Here is a 21,634-nt window from a genome sequence, read left to right on the forward strand (position 1 = left end):
AAACCTGGTCCTTTTTTTTTTTTTTAAATAATTTTGAGTTTTGTTCCACATTGTTCTCCCACTCTACCCAGGATCTCCTACATAGATCCCCATCCAAGTGGTTGACAATGGTAGCCGGGCACCATCTAGTTGTTCTGGTCTCATAGTCATATAGGCTGAGGATTGCATGGTGTACCAGTAACTTGGACTAATAGTTTCCATGCATCTTTGCTTTTCTTCACTCTTCTTGGCTATGTATAAGGAGAAACCTATCATTCCATCTAGATGGCTGCTTGCAAGCATTTAAGATCCCAGTCGCTACTTGCCAAAGTAGGAGGTGGAACGATGTTTTGTGTAGTGTATTATGCCAATTGAGCTTGCTGTCCTTTGCAAATATAGTCCTGAGCCCACAGGTTCAACTACTCACTCCCTCTGGGTAGCTGACTGTGCCCAAGAAGTGACTACAATCTTGTCCCTTGTCAGCTCTACTATATACCTCTATATACCTGGGAATCCTTACAGAACATACCAATACACTTGTAGAAACACTGTCTGCAAATCCTATACGTGGTCTTGGGCACACTCCCCCCTGCACAGACATACCTAATAGTTCAGCCTGTCCACCCATCTATCCACCCATATATTCATGTTTGGCTTCACTGACAATGCAGTACTGTATGTGCAAAAAGGTTCATCTTTGTTGTCTGAACCTCCCATGCACCTATTTCTTCCTCTTCCTCAATCCCACCATGTTGATCACTCACATTTGGCACACTGCCCTTCTCTTCACTCAAATCAATACTTGTCTCTACCTATCTAACAGTGTTCCCTCCCCTCCCCTCCCACCCCTGGTAACCAACAAAGAAAATTTCCTTCCATATATAAATCTTTCCTTGACTTTTTACAATAATGAACTAATGCAATATTTGTCCTTCTGTGATTGACTTATTTCACTCAGCATAATGTCCTCCAAGTTCATCCACGTTGTGCCGTGTTTTGCAAATTCTTTGTTATTCTTTAGGGTTCCATAAGGTTCCATTATGTGTATGTACCATAGTTTGGTTATCCATTCTTCAGTTGATGGATACCTAGGTTGTTTCTCTTTTGGCTATTATAAAAAGTGCTGCAATGAACATGGTGTGTATATTTATCTGTTCCTGTCCTGGCTCTCACTTCTTTAGGACATATACCTAATAATGGAATGGTTGGTTCAAATGGTATTTCTAATTCCAACTTTTTAAGGAATTGCCATACTGCTTTCCACAGTGGTTTTATCATTTGACAGTCCCACCAGCAGTAGATGAGAGTCCCAATCTCTCCATATCTATACCAGCATTTGTTACTTTCTGTCGTGTTAAACTTTGCTATTAGTGCTGGCTCCCTAGGATTTTCAATGGCTGATTTTTCAAAGTTGATCACCAGGCCTTACTTCTGAGATGCCTCTGGATAAACATGAACATCCAACCTTATGGTTACTAGCCAATACATTATGGCTGGCTGTTAGGTTGTTCATAACTGCAATGTTTTAGAAATTGTGTAGAAGGCAAAGGGTGACTGATATTTTTGAACAAAATAAGTTCAGGTTTCTTCTTACCTGTTCCTAAAATGCATGATTTATATGACTTTTTTGTTGCTATTGTTTAATGAAAGGCACATAGAAATCAGACAAAGTAATTTCTTCTATTGGTTTGTTTTGTTTCACTTTGCGTAGGATGAATTGGGGCCCGTGGCTTGGAGGCTGCTTTTCGCTTGGGGGAGGCTCTATATTGAGTCCGGGGCCTAAGGTAGGTGGGCCTGAGGCTTGGAGGCTGCTTTTCACTTGGGTGTGGCTCTATATTAAAGCCTATACACAGGAATCAGACTGACTACATCTGTGGCAAGAGGTGATGGAGAAGTTCAGTATCTTCGGCCAAGACAAGGCCAGGAGTTGACTGTGGAACAGACTAACAACTGCTCATATGCATATTCAAGTCAAAGTTGAAGACAATTAAAACAAGTTCACAAGAGCCAAAATATGACCTTGATGTTATCCCTCCTGAATTTAGAGACCATCTAAAGAATAGATTTGATGCACTGAACACCAATTACTGAAAATGAGAGGAATTGTGGGATGACATCAAGAACATCATCCATGAAGAAAGCAAAAGGTCATTAAAAACACAAGAAAGGAAGAAAGGACCAAAATGGATGTCAGAAGAGACTCTGAAACTTGCCCTCAAGCAGAGAGTAGCTAAAGCAAATGGGAGAACTGACAAGATAAAAGAGCTGAACAGAAGATTTCAAAGAGCAGCTCAACAAGACAAAGTCAATTACTATAATGAAAGCAAAGACCTGGAGTTAGAAAACCAAAATGGAAGAACATGCTAAGCATTTCTCAAGCTGAAAAAACTGAGGACAAAATTGAAGTCTCAAGTTGCAAAATTGAAAGATTCTATGGCCAAAATATTAAATGATGCAGGAAGCATCAAAAGAAGATGGAAGGAACACAAAGAGTCACTGTATCAAAAAGAATTGGTCATTGTTCATCCATTTCAGGAGGTGGCAATTGACAAAGAACCAATGGTAGTGAAGGAAGAAGTCAAAGTTGCACTGAAGGAACTGGCGAAGAACAAAGCTCCAGGAATTGACAGAATATCCATTGAGATGTTTCAAGAAATGGATGCCCTGCTGGAGGCACTCACTTGGTTATGCCAAGAGATTTGGAAGACAGCTACCTGGCCAAATGACTGGAAGAGATCCATATTTGTACCTATTCCAAATAAAGGTGATCCCACAAAATGTGGAAATTATCTAAAAATATCATTAATATCACATGCAAGTAAAATCTTACTGAAAATAATTCAAAAACGGTTGCAGCAGTATATTGACAGGGAGCTTCCAGAAATGCAAGCTGGATTCAAAAGAGGATGTGGAACGAGGGATACCACTGCTGATGTCAGATGGATCTTAGCTGAAAGCAAAGAATTCCAGAAAGATGTTCGCTTATGTTTTATTGACTACGCAGAAGCATTCGATTGTGTGGATCATAACAAATTATGGATAACACTGAGAAGAATGGGAATCCCAGAACACTTGATTGTACTTATGAGGAACCTGGAAATAGACCACAAGGCTGTCATTCCAACAGAACAAGGGGATACTGCATGGTTCAAAATCAAGAAAGGAGTGCATCAAAGTTGTATCCTTTCATCATACTTATTCAACTTGTACGCTGAGCAAATAATCCAGGCAGCTGGATGATATGAAGAAGAACATGGCATCAGGATTGGAGGAAGACTCATTAACAACCTGCAACACATAGATGACACAACTTTGCTTGCTGAAAGTGAGGATGACTTGAAGCACTTACTGATGAAGATTAAAGACTATAGTCTGCAGAATGGATTACACCTCATCATAAAGAAAACAAAAGTCCTCACAACTGGTCCAATAAACAACTTCACGATGGATAGAGGAGAAAAGATTGAAGTTGTCAAGGATTTCATATTACTTGGTTCTACAATCAACTCCAATGGAAGCAGCAGTCAAGACATCAGATGATGTATTGCATTGGGCAAATCTGCTGCAAAAGACCTCTTTCAAGTGATGAAGAGCAAAGATGTCTCCCTGAAGACTAAGGTGCACCTAACCCAAGCCATGGTATTTTCAGTCACCTTTTATGCATGTGAGAGCTGGACAATGAATAAGGAAGACCAAAGAAGAGTTGATGCTTTTGAGTTGTGGTGTTGGAGAAGAATGCTAAGAGTACCATCGTCTGCTAAAAGGACTAATAAATCTGTCCTCGAAGAAGTGCAGCCAGAATGCTCCTTGGAAGTGAGAATGGCCAGACTTCATCTCACCTACTTTGGTCATGTTGTCAGAAGGGACCATACCCTGGAGGAGGATATCATGCTTGGCAAAGTGGAGGGTCAACGAAGAAGGGGAAGGCCCTCAACGAGATGGAGAGACACAATGGCTGCAACGATGGGCTCAGGTATAGCAAAGATCATGAGGCTGGCACAAGACTGGGCAATGTTTCGTTCTGCTGTGCATAGGGTCACTATAAGTCAGAGACAACTTGATGGCACCTAACAACAACAGGGTAAGTTGATTACTATTCATTATAAGCACAATAAGAAAAGAGTCTAGTTACTATGAACCTTCTTGCAAGAAGGGTAATAATGGCTGTTACATAATCTTTATTTTTATGGAATTCTATTTGTATTTGGCTTAACTTGTACTGATCTTAATTCTCACTGAGAGAAAGCTATCACAGCGGTTTTACAGACAACACTGAAGAGAACAGATCTGATGTGTGGTCATTATTTCATCATTAAATATGTGTCAACAAGCCCATGAGTAGAGATGATGAGACCCAACCTTGGTATTCCAACTGAAGTGACCCAATTATGGCCAGTTACAACGAATGTAAACTAAACTGAAGGCCTACTACCTCTATCACCATACCCAGATTAATGAAGGGAGGTCAGAAATGGCTCAGGACCAATGGAAGATCACTCACCTATACAGGGGGGAGTTGGGATCTTCTCACCGGAATGAAGGTGGAGTCCCTCCAGCTCCTTCCCATATTCCACTGAATTAGCCAGGTCAGGTTTGGGATTGGAAATGCCTGGCACAGAGAGAAGTTAAGTGTGTGGGGTTTGAGGAGTGGGGAGGATTGGGAGTATATGCTGTGTCTTTCAAAGGAGCATCCTAACCAAACATGAAGGGAAACCCGAATGCTCTAAAGACCACTTCAGGAAACTCCTCTTAGAAGGATGTGTGGGGCATGTCAAAAACCAATACTCACAAGATTACCAGGGAAGAAAAAGAACAGTCTGAGCACATGGACAGAAGGACCTGCAGACAACACGGGAGGCTAGGACAAAGGTCGTGACTGGGGCTCCCACTAGGTTTGGTGGAGGGAGTGTGGTTTAGTGGAAAAGAATTGGCACTCAAAGCTAGCTACATTGAGTTTCATCCTAACTTAGTACTTACTAGGGATGTAACAGAGAACCAGTAACTTGATCTGATACTCATTTTCATCATCTTTAAAATGAGACTACCATCATCTACTTCATAGGCTGTTTGGAGATTAAAGGAATTACTGTATGTAATGCACCCACTAGAGCTCCAGGCATCCAATGCAAGGAAGTTCTAACTGTAGCTCTGCTACCTCCAACTCACCTCAGTTCCCAATTTTTTTTATTAATTATGTGCCTCACCCTGAGAACTTCAGGTTGAACACGTATATCTAAAAGAACATAGACACCGCCTATGAGCTTCCTAGTCCTTCCCTCTCCTTCCATTGGGTAAACCATACCCTCACCTCCTGAGACCATTTTCCCGTAGGTCTCCAGCATGAGATCCCAGTAGTGTTCCTTTTGAGTAGAATCCAGGTGCCTCCACTGCTCCTGGAAAAAATACAATGTCATGACCATAAACATGGCTCCCAATGAAGGTGTCTGAGCTTATCTTCCCTGCCTTCAGTAAAACTGAGATGGAACAAGTGCCTTAGGATCCTGGACATCAGAAGATCCAAGAAACCATAGGAGAGAGATGCAATAGAGGAAGAGGCCAAGAGGAAAACGACAGTGCTTAGTTCAGTCATTTTAGCTCTGATTATAAAACGTTTAGGTTTGAATTTGTATGTGTGTGTGTGTTTTAAGTTGCATGCATTTAAAAGTAAATCTTTCCTATTAAACAGAACATACCAGTAGGCAGGAGCCTTTCCTACACTCTTCTTTTCTAATTCTCTCAAGTACTTATTGTAGCAGCTTGATAGTCTCAATATTTAACTGGAATCTGGAAATTCAAGGTGGAAAAGAAAGAAACGAAAAAGGAATTTGTTGGAAAGCAAGTGCAAATCAGGAAAAAAGGAGGGACGAATCAACAATTAAGTCCAGTAAGTTGAAAGCCTCACCCTGAAATAAAGGCTAGTGGATTCAGAAAATGATCCATACACCTCTGAAACCTCCACAAAATTCTGAGTTTAGGGTCTAATCAATCAGTGGATGGGTCTTGAACAAGGCATCAGTTATCCGCTAAAAGAAGCTTCTTTTGCTATGGAACTAGAGACTAAAAACAGAAAATACCAATAGGCTAGAGTCTACTTTCATGAATTCAAATTTCAGTCTCCCCACTAAGAAGCCAGGTAACTAAACTTTTCTGAGCCTTAATGTTTACCTGCATATAATCCTGAACTAAAAGCACACAAACAAAAAACAAAACATTAAGTTTGATAGAAACACTGTGTCACCTGTATTTTAGCACATTGTACTTTTTCATTCATGGCATTCATCACAGTTTGTTATATATCAAAGCATAGAAATACACACTCATGCACACAATTTGATTAGTATTTACTTCTACTAGCAACGTAAGCTCCATCAGAAAAGGACTCTGTCTGTCCTTCTCTCCATTGTATTTCCTTAGTCCCCAAGACTCTCCCTGGGACAGAAGCAGGCATTCATTTTATGTCACCAGGGGAAATAAAGCATTTAGCTAATACGTCCTCAGTACATGCTATATATTATAATCACTACTATATTATGCAGTTTATAGGATGATCAGTCTCTAACACTCACCCCAGGGATTTGCAGAGAGAATTCAGCGATTCTGCACACTTACAGGATCTATAAGTGCCTGACAGTTAACTATGCATTATCATCCCTGGCAGTCTAGAGGTCACAGGTATGACCAGAGGCATTATAAAGTCATCTTCCTATCACACACTGTGTTATATTCAGGGAAGCCATTCTCAGTCCTACATCAAGTCTGCCTCCTAGAACATCAAAATGCAATGGAGACTAGATAAAGGAGAAATAGAAAAACCAAAAATTGTTTAATTAGCAGATACTCAGCACAAGAAAAGGAACTGTGGTGGTGTAGTGGTTAAGCATATGACTGCTAATCAAAAGGTCACTATTTCAAATCCACCAACCATTCCATGGAAGAAAGACGAGGCAGTCTGCTTCTGTAAAGATTTACAGCCTTGGAAACCAAGTGGGGGTCACCACGAGTCAGAATCGACTTGAAGGCAGGAGTTTGGTTTGTGTATATGTGTATATATATGCATGCGTGTGTGTATATGTGTGTGTGTGTATACATATATATATATATGTATACACACACACACACACGTTGTTGTTGTTATGTGCCGTCGAGTTGGGCCCAACTCATAGAGACCCCTCCTTGGGTTTCTGAGGCAGTATCACTACAGAAGTAGATTGCCCCATCTTCCTTCTGAGGAGTGGCTGGTGGGTTTGAACTGCCAGCCTTCTGGTTAGCACTCAAGTTCCTTAGGCACTACACTACCAGAGCTCCTTATATACACATATACATATACATACATACACACACACACACACACACACATATATATCTCAAACTATTGCCATTGAGTCAATTCTGACTCATGGTGACCCCACATGTTACAAAGCACAACTGTTCCACAGGTTTTTCTTGATTGTAATCTCTACAGAAGCAGACCAGGCCTTTCTTCCATGGGACTGCTAGATGGGTTTGAACCATCAAAAGCTGATAACAGATTGCTTGTGCCACGTATTTTTAATATGAATTTTAATTTTTAATTTGAAGCTATGAGTCGGTAGCAGTTTATTCTGTCAATCTTCCATGCCTGAAACTGCTTGAATGACCCCTTGAAAATAACTGGCCTGACTAAAAAACATGGGTGCATATAGGAATGTTCCATCTCCACAGTCAGAATACACAGACCCCTGCTGTAGCCTGGCAAAGGAAAGGATGGGAAGCCAGGCATAGTGACTCCCTGGGAACAGGGCCTATACCATGAGTACCACCTTCAAGAAAAGGAGTGAACAAGACAAAAAATGATTGAGCCTCCAAGTCCCCAAATACCTCAAACAGCCCATTTGAAAACCAGAAAAGTCATTTCTGGAGTCTCTGAACAGCGTACCTCCAGCTTAAAGCCACAAATACACTCCAAGATCTGCCAAGAATCTGAGAAGGCCAGAATAACATCCCTTACCCACCAGCCACTGCTTGGAATTCCTGGGAATTCCTGGATAATCTACTTCCGTAGTGACGGTGCCTTGAAAACCCAAGGAGGGGTCGCTACAAGTCGGATCCAACTCGATGGCAGTGAGTGTGGTTTTGTATATACAGAGGAGACACCAACTGCAGCCATCTTGTCTTTTTCCCGTTTTTATGAGGACAAAAAACTTAACTTCCTATCTGGAAAGACAGAAGTCTTTCCAGGACTGAAAGGGGACGTGATCTCCCTTTCTGTGTAGAAATACCACCATCTTGTGGGTTTAGGTGGTATTACCACAACTGACCATCACAGTTATTTGTACTGTGCTCCTTTCCCTTACGTTTAAGAACAGAGAAACATGCGTAAATAAGGGGAGTTTGCGAGATTCTATCCCAGTCATGGTTTCTGATAACAAAGTACCTTTGTGTGGCCCTACAACTTTATTATTCTGGCATTATTTATTAAATTCTTTGTTTATGTAAGAGATTACAGGCAATGATCACTTATATTTCAAAACGCCCTTCACTTAAAAAGGATTCCATTAAATATCAAGGTCCTTCTGATACAAAAAAATTGTTAGCTTGGAGTAGGTCTATTGGAATTGGGTAAGGATGATTTTCATTTCTTTGGGTTGAGTGGTTGCTAATCAGTTATCAGCTAAAATGTAGAGAATAAATAGTTGTCAATTATGAGTCAGGGCTGCTGGATGAATATTTTGAATGTAGTCAGAACAGGTTAACAATTGATGTTTACAATATTAGTTAGAATATGCTAATAAATGTATATACCTTTCATAGGTTACTCTCTAATTACTACAGAAGCAACAATAATCATCCAAGTTTCCTTAAAATATTTCACAGAATATCCACACCCTTTTCACCAAGCATCCTCCAGCTTAAGAATATGGTTTCTAAGTACCCTGAAAGCATTAACCTTCACCTATTGGCTTCTCTGGTAGCACAGTGGCTAAAGCACTTGACTACTAACCAGAAGGCTGGCAGTTCAAACCCACCAGCCACTCCTCGGAAGGAAGGTTGGGCAATCCTACTTCCGTAGTGATACTGCCTCGGAAACCCAAGGAGGGGTCGCTATGAGTCGGGGCCGACTCGACGGCACATAACAACAACAACAACATTGGCTTCTCTAAGGAGCTCTGGTGTAACGCCTAAGGCATCTGACTGCTAACTAGAAGATTGGCAGTTCAAACCCACCAGCCACTCCACGGAAGGAAGACTGGGCAATCTACTTTTGTAACAATTTACCACCTCGGAAACCCAACAGGGGTCGCTATGAGTCAGAATCAACTTGACGGTAGTGAGTTTGGATTTTTTTGGTTTATCGGCTTCTCTATCTTCAGCTTCTGTCTAAAGTACCTGCCAACTGTTTAAAATATAGTTCCCAAAGAAAAGTCTCCTAAAGATCTGAAACAATGTCCTGATTAAGGTGTATTGTTAGCTGCCACTGATTTGATTCCAACTCATAGAACCTTATGTACAACAGCGTAAAACACTGCCTGCTCTGCATCATCCTCACAATCACCAGCATATTCAAGTCCATGCAGGTGACTGCCTGGCTGTTGTGTCAATCCATTTCACTAAAGGTCTCTCACATTTTCATTGGCCCTGCACTTCACAGAACATGATGACCTCCTCTAGTGAATGATCCCTCCTGATGATGTGTGTCCAAAGTCAGTCAGTTGGAAAATGTTCTGTTGTGATCTATATGGTGTTTACTGGCTAATTTTAGGAAGCAGATCACCACCAGGCCTTTTTTCCTAGTCTATCTTAGTCTGGAAGCTCTGCTGAAATCTGTCCACCATGGGTGACCTTACTGGTATTTGAAATACCAGAGGCATAGCTTTCAGCATCATAGCAACATGCAAGACAATACCATATGGCAAACTAGTGGTAACATGCACAGGTTCCTGAAAACTTTAATATCTATCAAACACAACTTTTCAGAACCATCACCTACATAATCAAGATACACTTGTCCCAGAGATTCTGTTTCCAGCCAAGACAAAACAAGAAAGTTTGGGATTTACTTTCCTACTTGTAACAGCTTTAAATAGAAAGCAAAAGACAAAAAATAATGGTTTCCAGATAGTGCAGCATAAAACAGTAATCCCTGAAAGCAGAGAAACAAATTGGGTGAATTCTACAACTGCCCCAGCTGATTCCCTAAAGTTAAGTGTCAAGGCAGCAGCTCAGGGAGAGGGAACCCAAATGGAAACCAGTAGCCTTTATAAATTGGCCAGAAGGAGTCCAGAGTTTGAGGAGGCCAAGGTAGCTAGAGTTGGTAGAGCAGAAGACCAGATAGGTGACAGCTGCACAGACAGTGAGCTCAGGAGATCGTAGAGGGCCCTCTTTGAGTCATCTTCTGCATGCTAAGCAGTGCAAGTGTGCGAAGAAAGTACTCGGGCCTGGAAAAGAGCCACCCATGAGAAGCAGAGGGAACAAACCCCAGAGCTAATACACAGGGATGGAAATAGTTCATAATGGCACAGCCAGAGTGGAAAACCTTGGTATTAGGTAGAGTACTCAGAAGGGTACCACCTCAATAATAGGGAGAAATTAGCCCTGGACTAAAGGATTCTCTGGTGCCAATCTCTGGGTGCAAGTAATTTAGTCACAACCTAGAGCAAAGCTCAAGAATACTGATAAAACCAAAACCAAACTCACTGCCATTGAGTCAATGCTGACTCATAGCGACCCCCATTGGGTTTCTGAGATGGTAAATATTTACAGAAGTACACTGTCCCATTTCCCTTCCATGGAGCAGCTGGTGCGTTTGAATTGCCAATCTTCTGGTCAGCAGTCTAACGCATTAGACACTGTGTCACCAGAGCTCCTTCAAGAATACTGATACTAGACATACAGAAATCAAGAAAATCCACCTCACAATGAGGAAACATAGCAATCAATCAAAACTGACACAGGTGATAGAACCAGTAGACAAGAACATTAATAAAGGTATTATAACCATTTCACATGTACTCAAGAGCTGAAGAAAAGACTGAACATGTTGAGACATGAAGGATAAAATAAAGCCCCAATTCAAACTTCCAGAAATAAAAAATGACAAAGTGCCTAAGGCATTTCACTGCTAACCAGAAGGCTAGCAGTTCAAACCTAGCAGGCATTCCTTGGAAGGAAGATTGGGCAATCTACTTCCGTAGTGATACTGCTTCGGAAACCAAAGGAAGGGTCACTATGAGTCAGATCTGACATGACAGCAGTGAGAGTGAGTGAGTGAGTCATGAAATGAAAAATAAAATGGATAGGATGATCAGCTGTTTAGACACTGCAGAAGAAAAGATTAGTGGATTTCAAGACATGAGAACAGAAACTATCCAAAAACAGAAGAGAGCATCAGCAAGCTCTGGAACTTCAAGTTATCTATACATATTCCACATGTCTTATTCTTGTAGTTTCTTATAGTCCACAATAGAGAAGGGAAAGAAGGAAGACAGGAAACAACAAAAATAAAATAGTTAAAGAAGAAAAATTTTCCATATTTGTGGAAAACTATAAACCCACACATCTAAATTCAATGAACACCAAGCACAAGACACATGAAGAAAATGACTTCAATGCACATCTTAATCAATTTGTTTAAAACCAGTGAGAAAATATTAAAAGAAGCAAAGAAAAATAATATATTTTATACAGAAGAACAATGATAAAATAATATGTGTTATGATTTGATTTTACGTAATCTAGAAAACACAAACCAATCTACGATGACAGGAAACAGATTAGTAGTTGCCTCAGGGTGGGAGGAGGAAGGGTGGAGAAGGGGAGAAGAGAGGGATTACAAATGTACAAGTGGAAACTTTTGAGAGTGAAGGATATGTTTGCCTTAGTTTCCTAGTGCTGCTGTAATACAAATACCACAAATGGATGGCTTTAACAAGCAGACACTTATTTTCAGTTTAGGAGCCTAAAAGTCTGAATTCAAAGCACCAGTTCTAGGGGAAGGCTTTCTCTCTCTATTGGCTCTGAGGCAAGGAAGGTCCTTGTCACCTTTCAACATCAATGGGCCTGGCATTCCTTGGAGATGTATCGCCATTTGTGTTGGCATCAATCTTCCCCAGAATCTAGGAGGGTTTCTGGCAGGGACCTTGGGTCCAAAGGATGTGCTCCACTCCTAGTTCTTCTGCTACCTTCTCAATCCCTTTATCTCTTGTAAGATAAAAGGGATGACTCAAGCAAAGGTATGATCTGAATAAGAATATTATTTAAGTAAGGGTACAACTAAAGATACACCCACACTGGTCTTACCTCATCTGCATGTAGAGGTTATGATTTATAACACATCACTAAATGGAAGATAATTTCCTAATATCACAAAATGCAGGACAACTACACAATACTGGGAATCATGGTCTAGCCATGTTGACACACATTACTAGGAGGGGACACATTTCAATCCATGACATTTTGCCTTTTGACTCCAAAAATTCATGTCCTCCCACATGTAAAACACCCACCCCACCATGTCATCCCAAAAGTCTTAAATTGACTCCTAGTCCAAAATCTTGTCCTCTGAAATATCTAAATCACATGTGGATAAGACATTAGGTATATTATATCCTGGGGCAAAATTCCTCTTCATCTGTGAACCTGTGAAATCTGTAATACAAGTTTCTGTTTCTACAATACAGCAGTGGAACAGGCACAAAATAGATATTTCTATTACAAATGGGGGAAATTGGAGGGAAAGAAGGAATAAAAGGCACCAAGCAAGTCTAAAATCCAGCAGAAGAGTATACATTAGCTCTCAAAGTGAAAATAATCCTTTGTCTTACATCATCCAGACAATGGCCCCAGTAACCAGATGTGTGTTGGCCAAATACTCTGGATTCAGGGTGGAAGGCCCTCAGCCCTGGGCTTCAGCTCTGCCTTCCAGAACCCTGGGACAGCAACTCTGCTTCCTTGGCTTGGGCAGCCATATTCTCCTAATCCAAATGAGTGGCAACCCCACCCCCTTGGCCCTGGCAGCCCCATCTCCTCAGCTTTGGGTGGTGGCTCCATCACCTGGGCACATCTTAAAAGCAGCTACACACACCAGAACCAACTGACTTTGAAACCTAGGAAAGTGTGGCCCCACCCTTTGAAACCCCAGTGACCATGGCCCTGCCCTTTGAGACCAAGGCAGCTCTGCTTCCCTTGTTCTTTCTAACATTTCTTTTCTTAGAGGACAAAAGATGTAGCTCCTTTGGCATGTTTTCTCCCTGCAGAATTCTAAGAGGCAGACAACATTCTCTCTATTCCTTCTTTCTCTGCCACATTCAGTCTAAATTAATGAGTTTTCTGCTATGGTAGTTGATTAGGTCCATCAGTACTAGGCTTAATCTCTTTAACTAAAGTTTGTGTAGCCACATCCTTAGTGAAAATTCTATGCTACATGTCCTTAGTTTGTACAATAGCATTTCCAAACCTTTAAGTTTTGTTTTCATTTTGTACAATTCCTCTTTAAGTCTACCTCTTTCCTCTTGCATTTTACAAGGAGAAACCATGTACCTGTGCTAGTTTAATTGTGTGTTAACTTGGCTGGGCCTGGTTTTGAGCGGCTGGGCAACTGGAGGTAGTGATTCCCCATGGTGAGACTCATAATCAACTCTACGGTGGAATCTACTGGAGCAGTTGAGTCTGCTTCCAGTATATAAGCAGCAGCTTTGAAAAAGGTCTCTAGCTTTGCATGCTTGAATCCTGGATGTAGCTGAGTCATCATTCAGCAGTCTGCCAAGTTGTCTGCCGATCTTGGGACTGCTTTGATTTTGAACTAGTGGCCTGCTATGTGGTTTGATAATTTGAGGACTCTGCCATTTTACTTGTCAACCTTGGGTTTGTCAGCTTCAGCAATTAGCAGCTGCCTCCAGTGGGCCAGTAGCAAGAGGCCGAACTGAAGCCCAAGGTCGAGGAGCTTTCACCCAGCCCATGGACCTGGCACTAAGAACTCAGACTTCTAACCTCCTAAACAGTAAAAACAGTTTGTTAAAGCCATCCATTTGTGGTATTTTCTGTTAGAGCAGCACGAAGTAAACACAGCTTCTTTATGATTTCACTTAGAAACTGCATCAGCCAGATATCAATTTAATTAGTTACAAGTCCACCAAATATTCGGACATAATTCAAACAAGTTCTTTGAGACTAAATAAAAACCATCAACCTTCCTCCATTGTCCAAATCACATGTTCATCATTTTCTTTTAAAGCTTCACCAGAAGTACATATAACATTCACATTTTTAGCAATAACCTGTTATTATGTTATGCCATATGTGTTCTCTAAGATGGTAGACAATAAAAACTTTCTGTATAACTCTCTTCACTTCCTTCTGAGCCTCACCAGAATTGCCTTCAACATCCATAATTCTACCAATAGTCTCTTCAAGGCAATCTAAGCTTTCACTACTATTTAAAAAACAAACTGCCATTGAGTTGATTCCAATGCATAACGATGCTATAGGACAAAGTAGAACTGCCCCACAGGGTATCCAAGGCTGTAAATCTTTACAGAAGCAGATTGTCTCATCATTCTCCCACAGAGTGGCTTGTGGGTTTGAACCTCTGAACTTTTGTTTAGCAGCCAAATGCTTTAACCACTGAACTACCAGAGCTTCTTTGTTTTTACTATTTAAAAAACCAAACTACTGCCATTGAGTCAATTCCAACTCATAGTGACCCCCACTGGGTTTCCAAGGTGGTAAATCTTTATGAAAGCAGATTATCCCATCTTCCTTCTGTAGAGTGGCTGGTGGGTTTGAACCGCCAACCTTCTGCTTAGCAGTCAAATGTCTTAGGCACTGCACTACCAGAGCTCCTGGCTTTTACTGTTAACCAAAAAAAAAAAAAAAAAACCAAACTCACTGCCGTTGAGTCATTTCTACTCATAGCAACCCCTCCTTGGGTTTCCAAGGCAGTATCTCTACAGAGTACAGTGCCCAATTTTCCTTTCAAGAAGTGGATGGTAGGTTTGAACTGCCAGTCTTGTGGTCAGCAATCAAATGCATCAGGCACTATGCAACTCTTCCAGCCTCTACCTACTGTCCAATTCCAAAACCACTTCCACATTTTTGTATGTCTTAGAGCAGCACCCAGTCTTCCAGTTCCAAATGCTGCCTTAGTTGACATCATAAAATGGATCACTTTTATATAGCTTTTCTGGCCATAATCTTATAACACTCAGCAAATGATTGGATGGGACTATGCAAATAAAGTACTTGTGGCCCCAAAGAGGATTATTTGCTAATAATGCAAATAAGGTGCATGAAACTCTGCTGGGGTGGGAACATGCACATAGGGTATGTGGAACCTTAACAAAGGGATTGGTCCATTTTGCCAACCTACTAGACTTAAAATGAGTCATTCCAGAGGAGGTGAAGGAGGGGAAATGACTACCACCAAGAACAAGAAAAGGGAGCAAAGTATGTCCTTTGGACCCAGGGTCCCTATGCTGGGAATCTACTACACCCAGAAGATTGAGAGCTGTAATAGCAAAGGCAGTAAGAAGCAGCCACAGAGAAACAGTGGCAACAGAGGCAGCAGAATCACAAAACTAGCAGGAGATGGTGTCGTGGGCTTGGAAGAGGGAAAGAACTGAGTACCTTGAGGCAGGAGGTTTGCTGATGGAGTAAGTTGCCTGTGGGTACTTGGTAGAATTGGGTTTCCTGGCACATAGAGCAAAAACTTGAGTGTCTTTGGGCCAAGGCTTACTGGCAAAGTGGGGTGCTTCCAGGCACTAATTGGTGGAGATAAAGAACTTTGTAATATTTGCCTGAGCAGGGCTGAGAGTTGGGTGGCCCTAGAGATCCAAGAGGCCCTAGGCACTGAGGGCCCAAAAGGCTGAAGGCCAGACAAGCCAGCATACAGGCATTACTGATAAGAGGCTATCCTGATCAAAGAACTGTCTCCTGAGTCGTTTCAGACCCTGAATTTTAACTTGTTACTTCCCTAATTAAGCTCGTAATCATGAGTACTATCTAAAAGTTCTACATGGCCACTGCAAGGAATTATTTTTAGCAGAGAAATAGGGAGTGCCAAATAAGGGAATGGCTGGTGTCAGAATTGGTAAAAAGTTTGGACAGAGAAAGTATGTCTGACCTCTGCTTCATAGGAATCAGGCTTGGGCTGATGCTGATGGTGATTCTCTCTCCCCCTCATTCAATCAGAGGAGGTAAGACTCTTCTACCACATCATTTTTTACAGTTGTCTAGGGCTGCTATAACAAAAATAGAACATGTGGATGGCTTTAACAAACTGAAATGTATTGACTCACAGTTTAGGAGACTAAAAGTCTTAATTCAGGGCACCAGTTCTAGGGGAAGGTTTTTCTCTTAGGCAGTTCTAGGGAAAGGTCCTTGTCTTATGAATAGTACAATCTGGGCCAATATCTATGGGACAAGTGTTCCTTGGAGATGTCCATGTGTCTTGGCATCAGTGTTCCCCTGGATCTGAGAGGTTCACAATGCAGGGATAACAGGTCCACAGCACATATTTCACTCCAGCTATTCTTTCTTAGTGGTAGTATTATCTGTCCCCTTTTGCTCACTTTGCTCTTCTTTTATATCTTCTAAGACAAAAGGTGTGACTCAAGAAAGAGTGTGACTTGAGTCATAGCATCTTGTAAGGGTGTGACCTGAGTCACAGCATCTTGTAAGGCTGTAACTCAAGATACACCCCACAGTGATTCTGCCTCATCAACATACAGAGGTTAGGATTGTTAAGACATCACAAACTAGGGAGTAATTGCATCAGATAATAAAATGTAGACAACCACACAATACTGGGAATCATGGGCTACTCAACTTGAAACATATTTTTGGGCAGACACAATTCAATCCATGACACTGATCATTTTAACTGTGGTCACGGTTCCATGTTTATACAAACAGGTCAAAAGCTATCAAATTGTACACTTTAAATATATGCAGTTTATTGATTACCAATTATACCTCCAAAAAGTTGAGAAGGAAAAAAAACCACTCATCCCATATGAGATGTAACCATTCAAAATCTCAAACTGACTTTCATGTCAGTAGCGTAGACTAGAAAATGAAACACAGTCATTCCTTTGCACAGCCCAAAGACAAAGAAAGGGTAGAGGTAATCATTTGAGGTGCAGAGACAAAATTTGTGTCTTCAAAGCTTTTCTACCTTTTTCCAGGGCCCAGATTCCACTATGCAAGATGGAAATTAGAACATTCTGCCATCAGAGGACCTGAGGCAAACAATGAAACTCAAGCTTCTTTCATGTGTAGTACTCCTGTTAGCCTAGCTAGACCCCTTTCACCACCCCACTTCTCAGAATGCATCCTCTTTCAGTTCTCTTGACTCAAAACCTGATTCAGGGGCAAGGAAAACAGGGATACACAGCTCACCTGAGATGATGCTTGGAGAAATGAGGATCCAAAGTCCTGGTCTTTGATGAGACTTTCCTCAGGCTGGACAAGAAGCTGGGAAGCACCCATTACTGAAGTAAGAAACATGAAGTTTTAAGAATCTAGATATCCTCCTCAGCCATTACCCCAAGAGACTGCTAAAAGAAACTTGACAAATCAAACCTGCTGCCTTTTCCTCCACCCATAATTTCAAGACTTCTATTAACATCACTAACAAAGTCTAACTCCCTCCAACCTTCCAAAGGGTCTCACAAAAATTTTCTCCCAACTCCTTGCTCAGATCCAAAATCCAAATGGTCTAGCAGTCATTAAGTGGTTTGAAATGCAAACTTTGAATTTCTAAATTAGGGTGATGCACAGATGTCTACCTTGTTTCCAAACTTTCCAAGGACAACTCAATCTGAGTATATCATTTTCAACTCACACAACCACAACCCCTAATTTTGTACAAGAGCATCTCATACCACCAGGAATAATAATTGCCCCTCACCTAATTCTTGCTCAGTGTCAGACTCCTCTTTCACGAAGTGGCTCAGTTGCTCCCCAGACCCTGAGGCTGAATTCTGAAGTCCCAACTCCTGAGGCATCACTTCAAGATGGGACTCTGCCTCCTCCACTTGGCAGCTTGGAGATTCCATCTTCTCTGACAAGACTTCCTGTCCTAGAACTTGGATGCTGATCTAGAGACCATATATTTATTACTAGTTACTGAAGGAACCAAGGTCAGGATTTCTGAAAGACAAGAAGCTACCCTTCTACAGCAGATTTCATAAGACAGTCCTTAGGGGCATGGACTAGGGAAGCAGAAATGCAGCTTCTATTTCCTGTCCAGCAGGAACGAGTGATACAAATATCCCAAGATAGGGATATCAAATGCTGAGGTCTACACCAGGCCTGGAAGACCTTCAAGACTGGTCACTAATACTGTGTTTCTACTGGACGATCTCTACCAGTTAAACTCTTCTGAACAAACTCAAACATTCTAATGTAAAGATGGAATGGGATGGGAGATTTAATCTTCAATACTTAATAGCTAAAAAGTGTTGAGGCACACACACACACACACACACACACAAACCCCTCAAAACCAAACCTACTGCCAGTGAGTTGATTCTGACTCATGCAGCCCCCATGTGTTATGGAGTAGAACTACTCCATAGGGTTTTTTTAGCTGTAATCTTCACAGAAACAGATTGCCAAGCCTTTCCTCCACAGTGCCAACCCTTAGGTTAGCAGTTGAATACAAACCATTTGCACCACCCAGAGACCTGAGAGCACACACAGCCTTAGAATTAGATAAGGTATAGAGATACCCCAATGAGACCCCAGATCATAACACATTCTACTTACCCACTGCCACAGTCTCCGAGGATCTCCCTTCAAGCTCTCTACTAAGGTCACTGCCTCCTCTCCGCTGCCTGGACACTGTTTCCGCACCCACATCTGGATCTCCCCGGGCAGGATGGTCAGGAACTGCTCCAACATGAGGATCTCTAGGATCTGCTCTTTGGTGTGAACTTCTGGCTGCAGCCACTGGAAACAGAGCTTCCGAAGTTGTCTCAGGGTCTCGTGGGGCCCAGACAGCACCTGGTATCGAAACTGCCTAAAAAGCTGGCGGGCAGTTTCAGGCGCAGACAGTTCCCTTTGAGGGGCAGCATCTGGTCCAGGGAATAAGGGGTCCTCTGCCTTTGTCAGTGGTGGCAACAGGACTAGGGCCTGCCCCAGGTCAACTGGCATCATCAGGGTTGGCAAGTTCTTTCACTTCAGGCAAAGTGCTTCTGGGATGGAATGGTTATCTGGAGAGAACCAGCTCTTTGCACAGCTTCTCACAGGGACACTGGAGAGGCAGTGAGATTGAGTGCTATAAAAAGGAGAAAGACACATTCTCAGAAAGAATTTTATATGTTAAGCCTTAGAGTCAACCATGGATCTTCTGAAATTGCTCAAAAGATTGAATAAAAACCAGTTGCTACTGAATCAATTCCAACTCATGGTGATGTCATGTGTATCAGAGTAGAGCTGTGCTCCACAGGGTTTTCAATGGCTGGTTATTTAAAGATAGATCACCAGGCCTGTCTTTCAAGACACCTCTGGGTATAGTTGAACTTTCAACCTTTCAGTTAACAGCAGAACATATTAACTGTTTGCATCACCCAGGGTTTCAATGGATACAATTTTCTCTTTTGAAAGAATGCAAACTTGTAGGCACACACAAACAACTGATATTGTATCTAAACTGCCACCTTGACCCTGTCCACCTTACAATGTTCTGTCTTGGTCTTCAAATGTCCAGACCAAGTAATAGAATGCCATCTACCTCATGAAGCATTTTCACTATGAGTTTTTAGGTAAACAGTGCTTCTGTGCCTACTACTTCTATATCTGATCTATTTATCTACAAACTGAAAAGTAAAGCTGCCCTAGAAATAAAGCTCCCTGTTGAGATGATTAGGTATTTCCAAAATGAAGATTGGGTTGAGGAGAACAAAACGGCTCTTCCCTAAAAAGTACAATGAAATTTCAAAGTGACTTCTCTTGAGTGCCATGTTGAAAATCAGTGTGTTTGGGAACTTACGGAAAACGTCACACCTGAAATTTTTAATCTTGGGTTCAAACAATGTTTGAACAAATACTGACTACCAAAAAATACTTCTATTGCCATGTACTAAGTAATCCCTATTTTATGGCTAATGCTATTAAAATTTCAAAGACAACAATTACGGCATGTTCTAATATTGGATAATTGTACAATCCTTAAAAGTTATGAAGGAGCTAACTCTGATATAAATTTTTTTATAGTATTATTTATCCATAATACTAACTACAATATTAAAAAAAGACATACTTCCAAAAGAACTAGATGGTGCCCAGCTACCACTGCTGATCACTCTTAAAGGAATCACAACAGGAGATCCTGGATAGAGTAGGAGAAAAACATGGAACAAAACACAAAATCAAACCAAAAAAAAAAAAACACCAAACTCACTGTGGTCAAGTTGATTCGACCCACAGCAACCCCTCCTTCGGTTTCTGAGGAAGTATCTCTATGGAAGTAGATTGCCCAATCTTCCGTCTGAGAAGTGGCTGGTAGGTTTGAACTACCAGCCTTCTGGTGAGCAGTTAAATGCCTTAGGCACTACACCACCAGAGCTCACAAAATAGTAATAATAAAATGGTTTACTGGTCTGATAGAGACTGATGGAATCCCCTAGACTGTGACCCTGAGTTACCCTACAGGCCTGGAACCAAAAATACTCTCACAGCTCATCTTTCAACCAAATAATAGACAGGTCTATAAGGTAAACACAACCACCATGGATGTACACACTCCCTAGAACAATCAACCATATGAGATCAAAAGAGCAGCATTTGCCCAAGGATAAATCTCAAAAGGCAGGAAAGGATGGAAAAGAAGGATGAACTGAAACAGTAAACACAGGGAGGAAGTGGGAAGAGTGCTGTTACACCAAGGGATTGCAATCAATGTCATAAACCAAAATATGTATTGAACAGAAAACCCATTTGCTCTATAAACTTTCGCCCATATCACAATAAAAAGTTACACATATATATGTACACAAACGTATGTGTACACACACACATATATATACATATACATGTATATATACATACATATACAAGGCCGGGGGCTTGCAGGCTGCTTTTCACTTGGGTATGGCTCTATATTAAGGCCAGGGCCTGAGGTAGGCAGGCCCAAGGCTTGGAGCTCCTTTTTGCTTGGGTGTGGTTCTATAATAAGGCAGGGGACTGGGGTAGACAGGCCCAGGGCTTTGGAGGCTTCTTTTCACGTGGTGTGGCTCTATATTAAGGCCAGGGCCAGAGGTAGACAGGTGCAGAGGGGTTAGGAACAACTAAGGGAGATGAACTTGTCTGTCTGTTTGTTGTCCTGTGGTGGCTTACATGTTGCTGTGAGGCTGGAGGCTATGCCACTGTGTTGCAAAATGCCAGCAGGGTTACCCATGGTGGACAGGTTTCAGCAGAGCTTCCAGGCTAAGACAGACTGGGAAGAAGGAAGAAGACATCCACTGCTCAAAGAATTGGCCAGTGAAAACCTTATGAATAGTTGTAAAACACTGATCTATCACTGGAAAACTTTATGAACAGCCCTGAAACATTGTCTGACAAAGTGCCAGAAGGTGAGCCCATCAGGTTGGAAAGCACTCAAAATATGACTGGCGAAGAAGTAACATCTCAGAATAGAGACAACCTTAATGATATGGAGAGAGTAAATCTTTTG

General features: G+C 41.6%; 1 protein-coding gene across 1 annotated transcript in view; it reads right to left on the reverse strand.

Annotated features, from left to right (window-relative positions):
* LOC103203090 (zinc finger protein 18-like) overlaps positions 1-19,116 on the reverse strand; it is a 22,500-nt gene extending 3,384 nt beyond the window's left edge. Inside the window, exons 1-5 of the mRNA XM_007948050.1 lie at positions 18,727-19,116; positions 17,867-18,056; positions 17,356-17,447; positions 5,288-5,372; positions 4,481-4,588 (exon numbers count right to left, since the gene is read on the reverse strand). Of these exons, the coding sequence (XP_007946241.1) occupies positions 4,481-4,588; positions 5,288-5,372; positions 17,356-17,447; positions 17,867-18,056; positions 18,727-19,116 (865 nt within the window). The remainder of the gene's footprint in view (positions 1-4,480; positions 4,589-5,287; positions 5,373-17,355; positions 17,448-17,866; positions 18,057-18,726) is intronic.
* Positions 19,117-21,634: the final 2,518 nt, after the last annotated feature.

This window comes from Orycteropus afer, unplaced genomic scaffold (assembly GCF_000298275.1).
Source record: "Orycteropus afer afer isolate SDZICR_OR568_19922 unplaced genomic scaffold, OryAfe1.0 scaffold00199, whole genome shotgun sequence".
In the NCBI taxonomy this organism is placed as follows: domain Eukaryota; kingdom Metazoa; phylum Chordata; class Mammalia; order Tubulidentata; family Orycteropodidae; genus Orycteropus; species Orycteropus afer.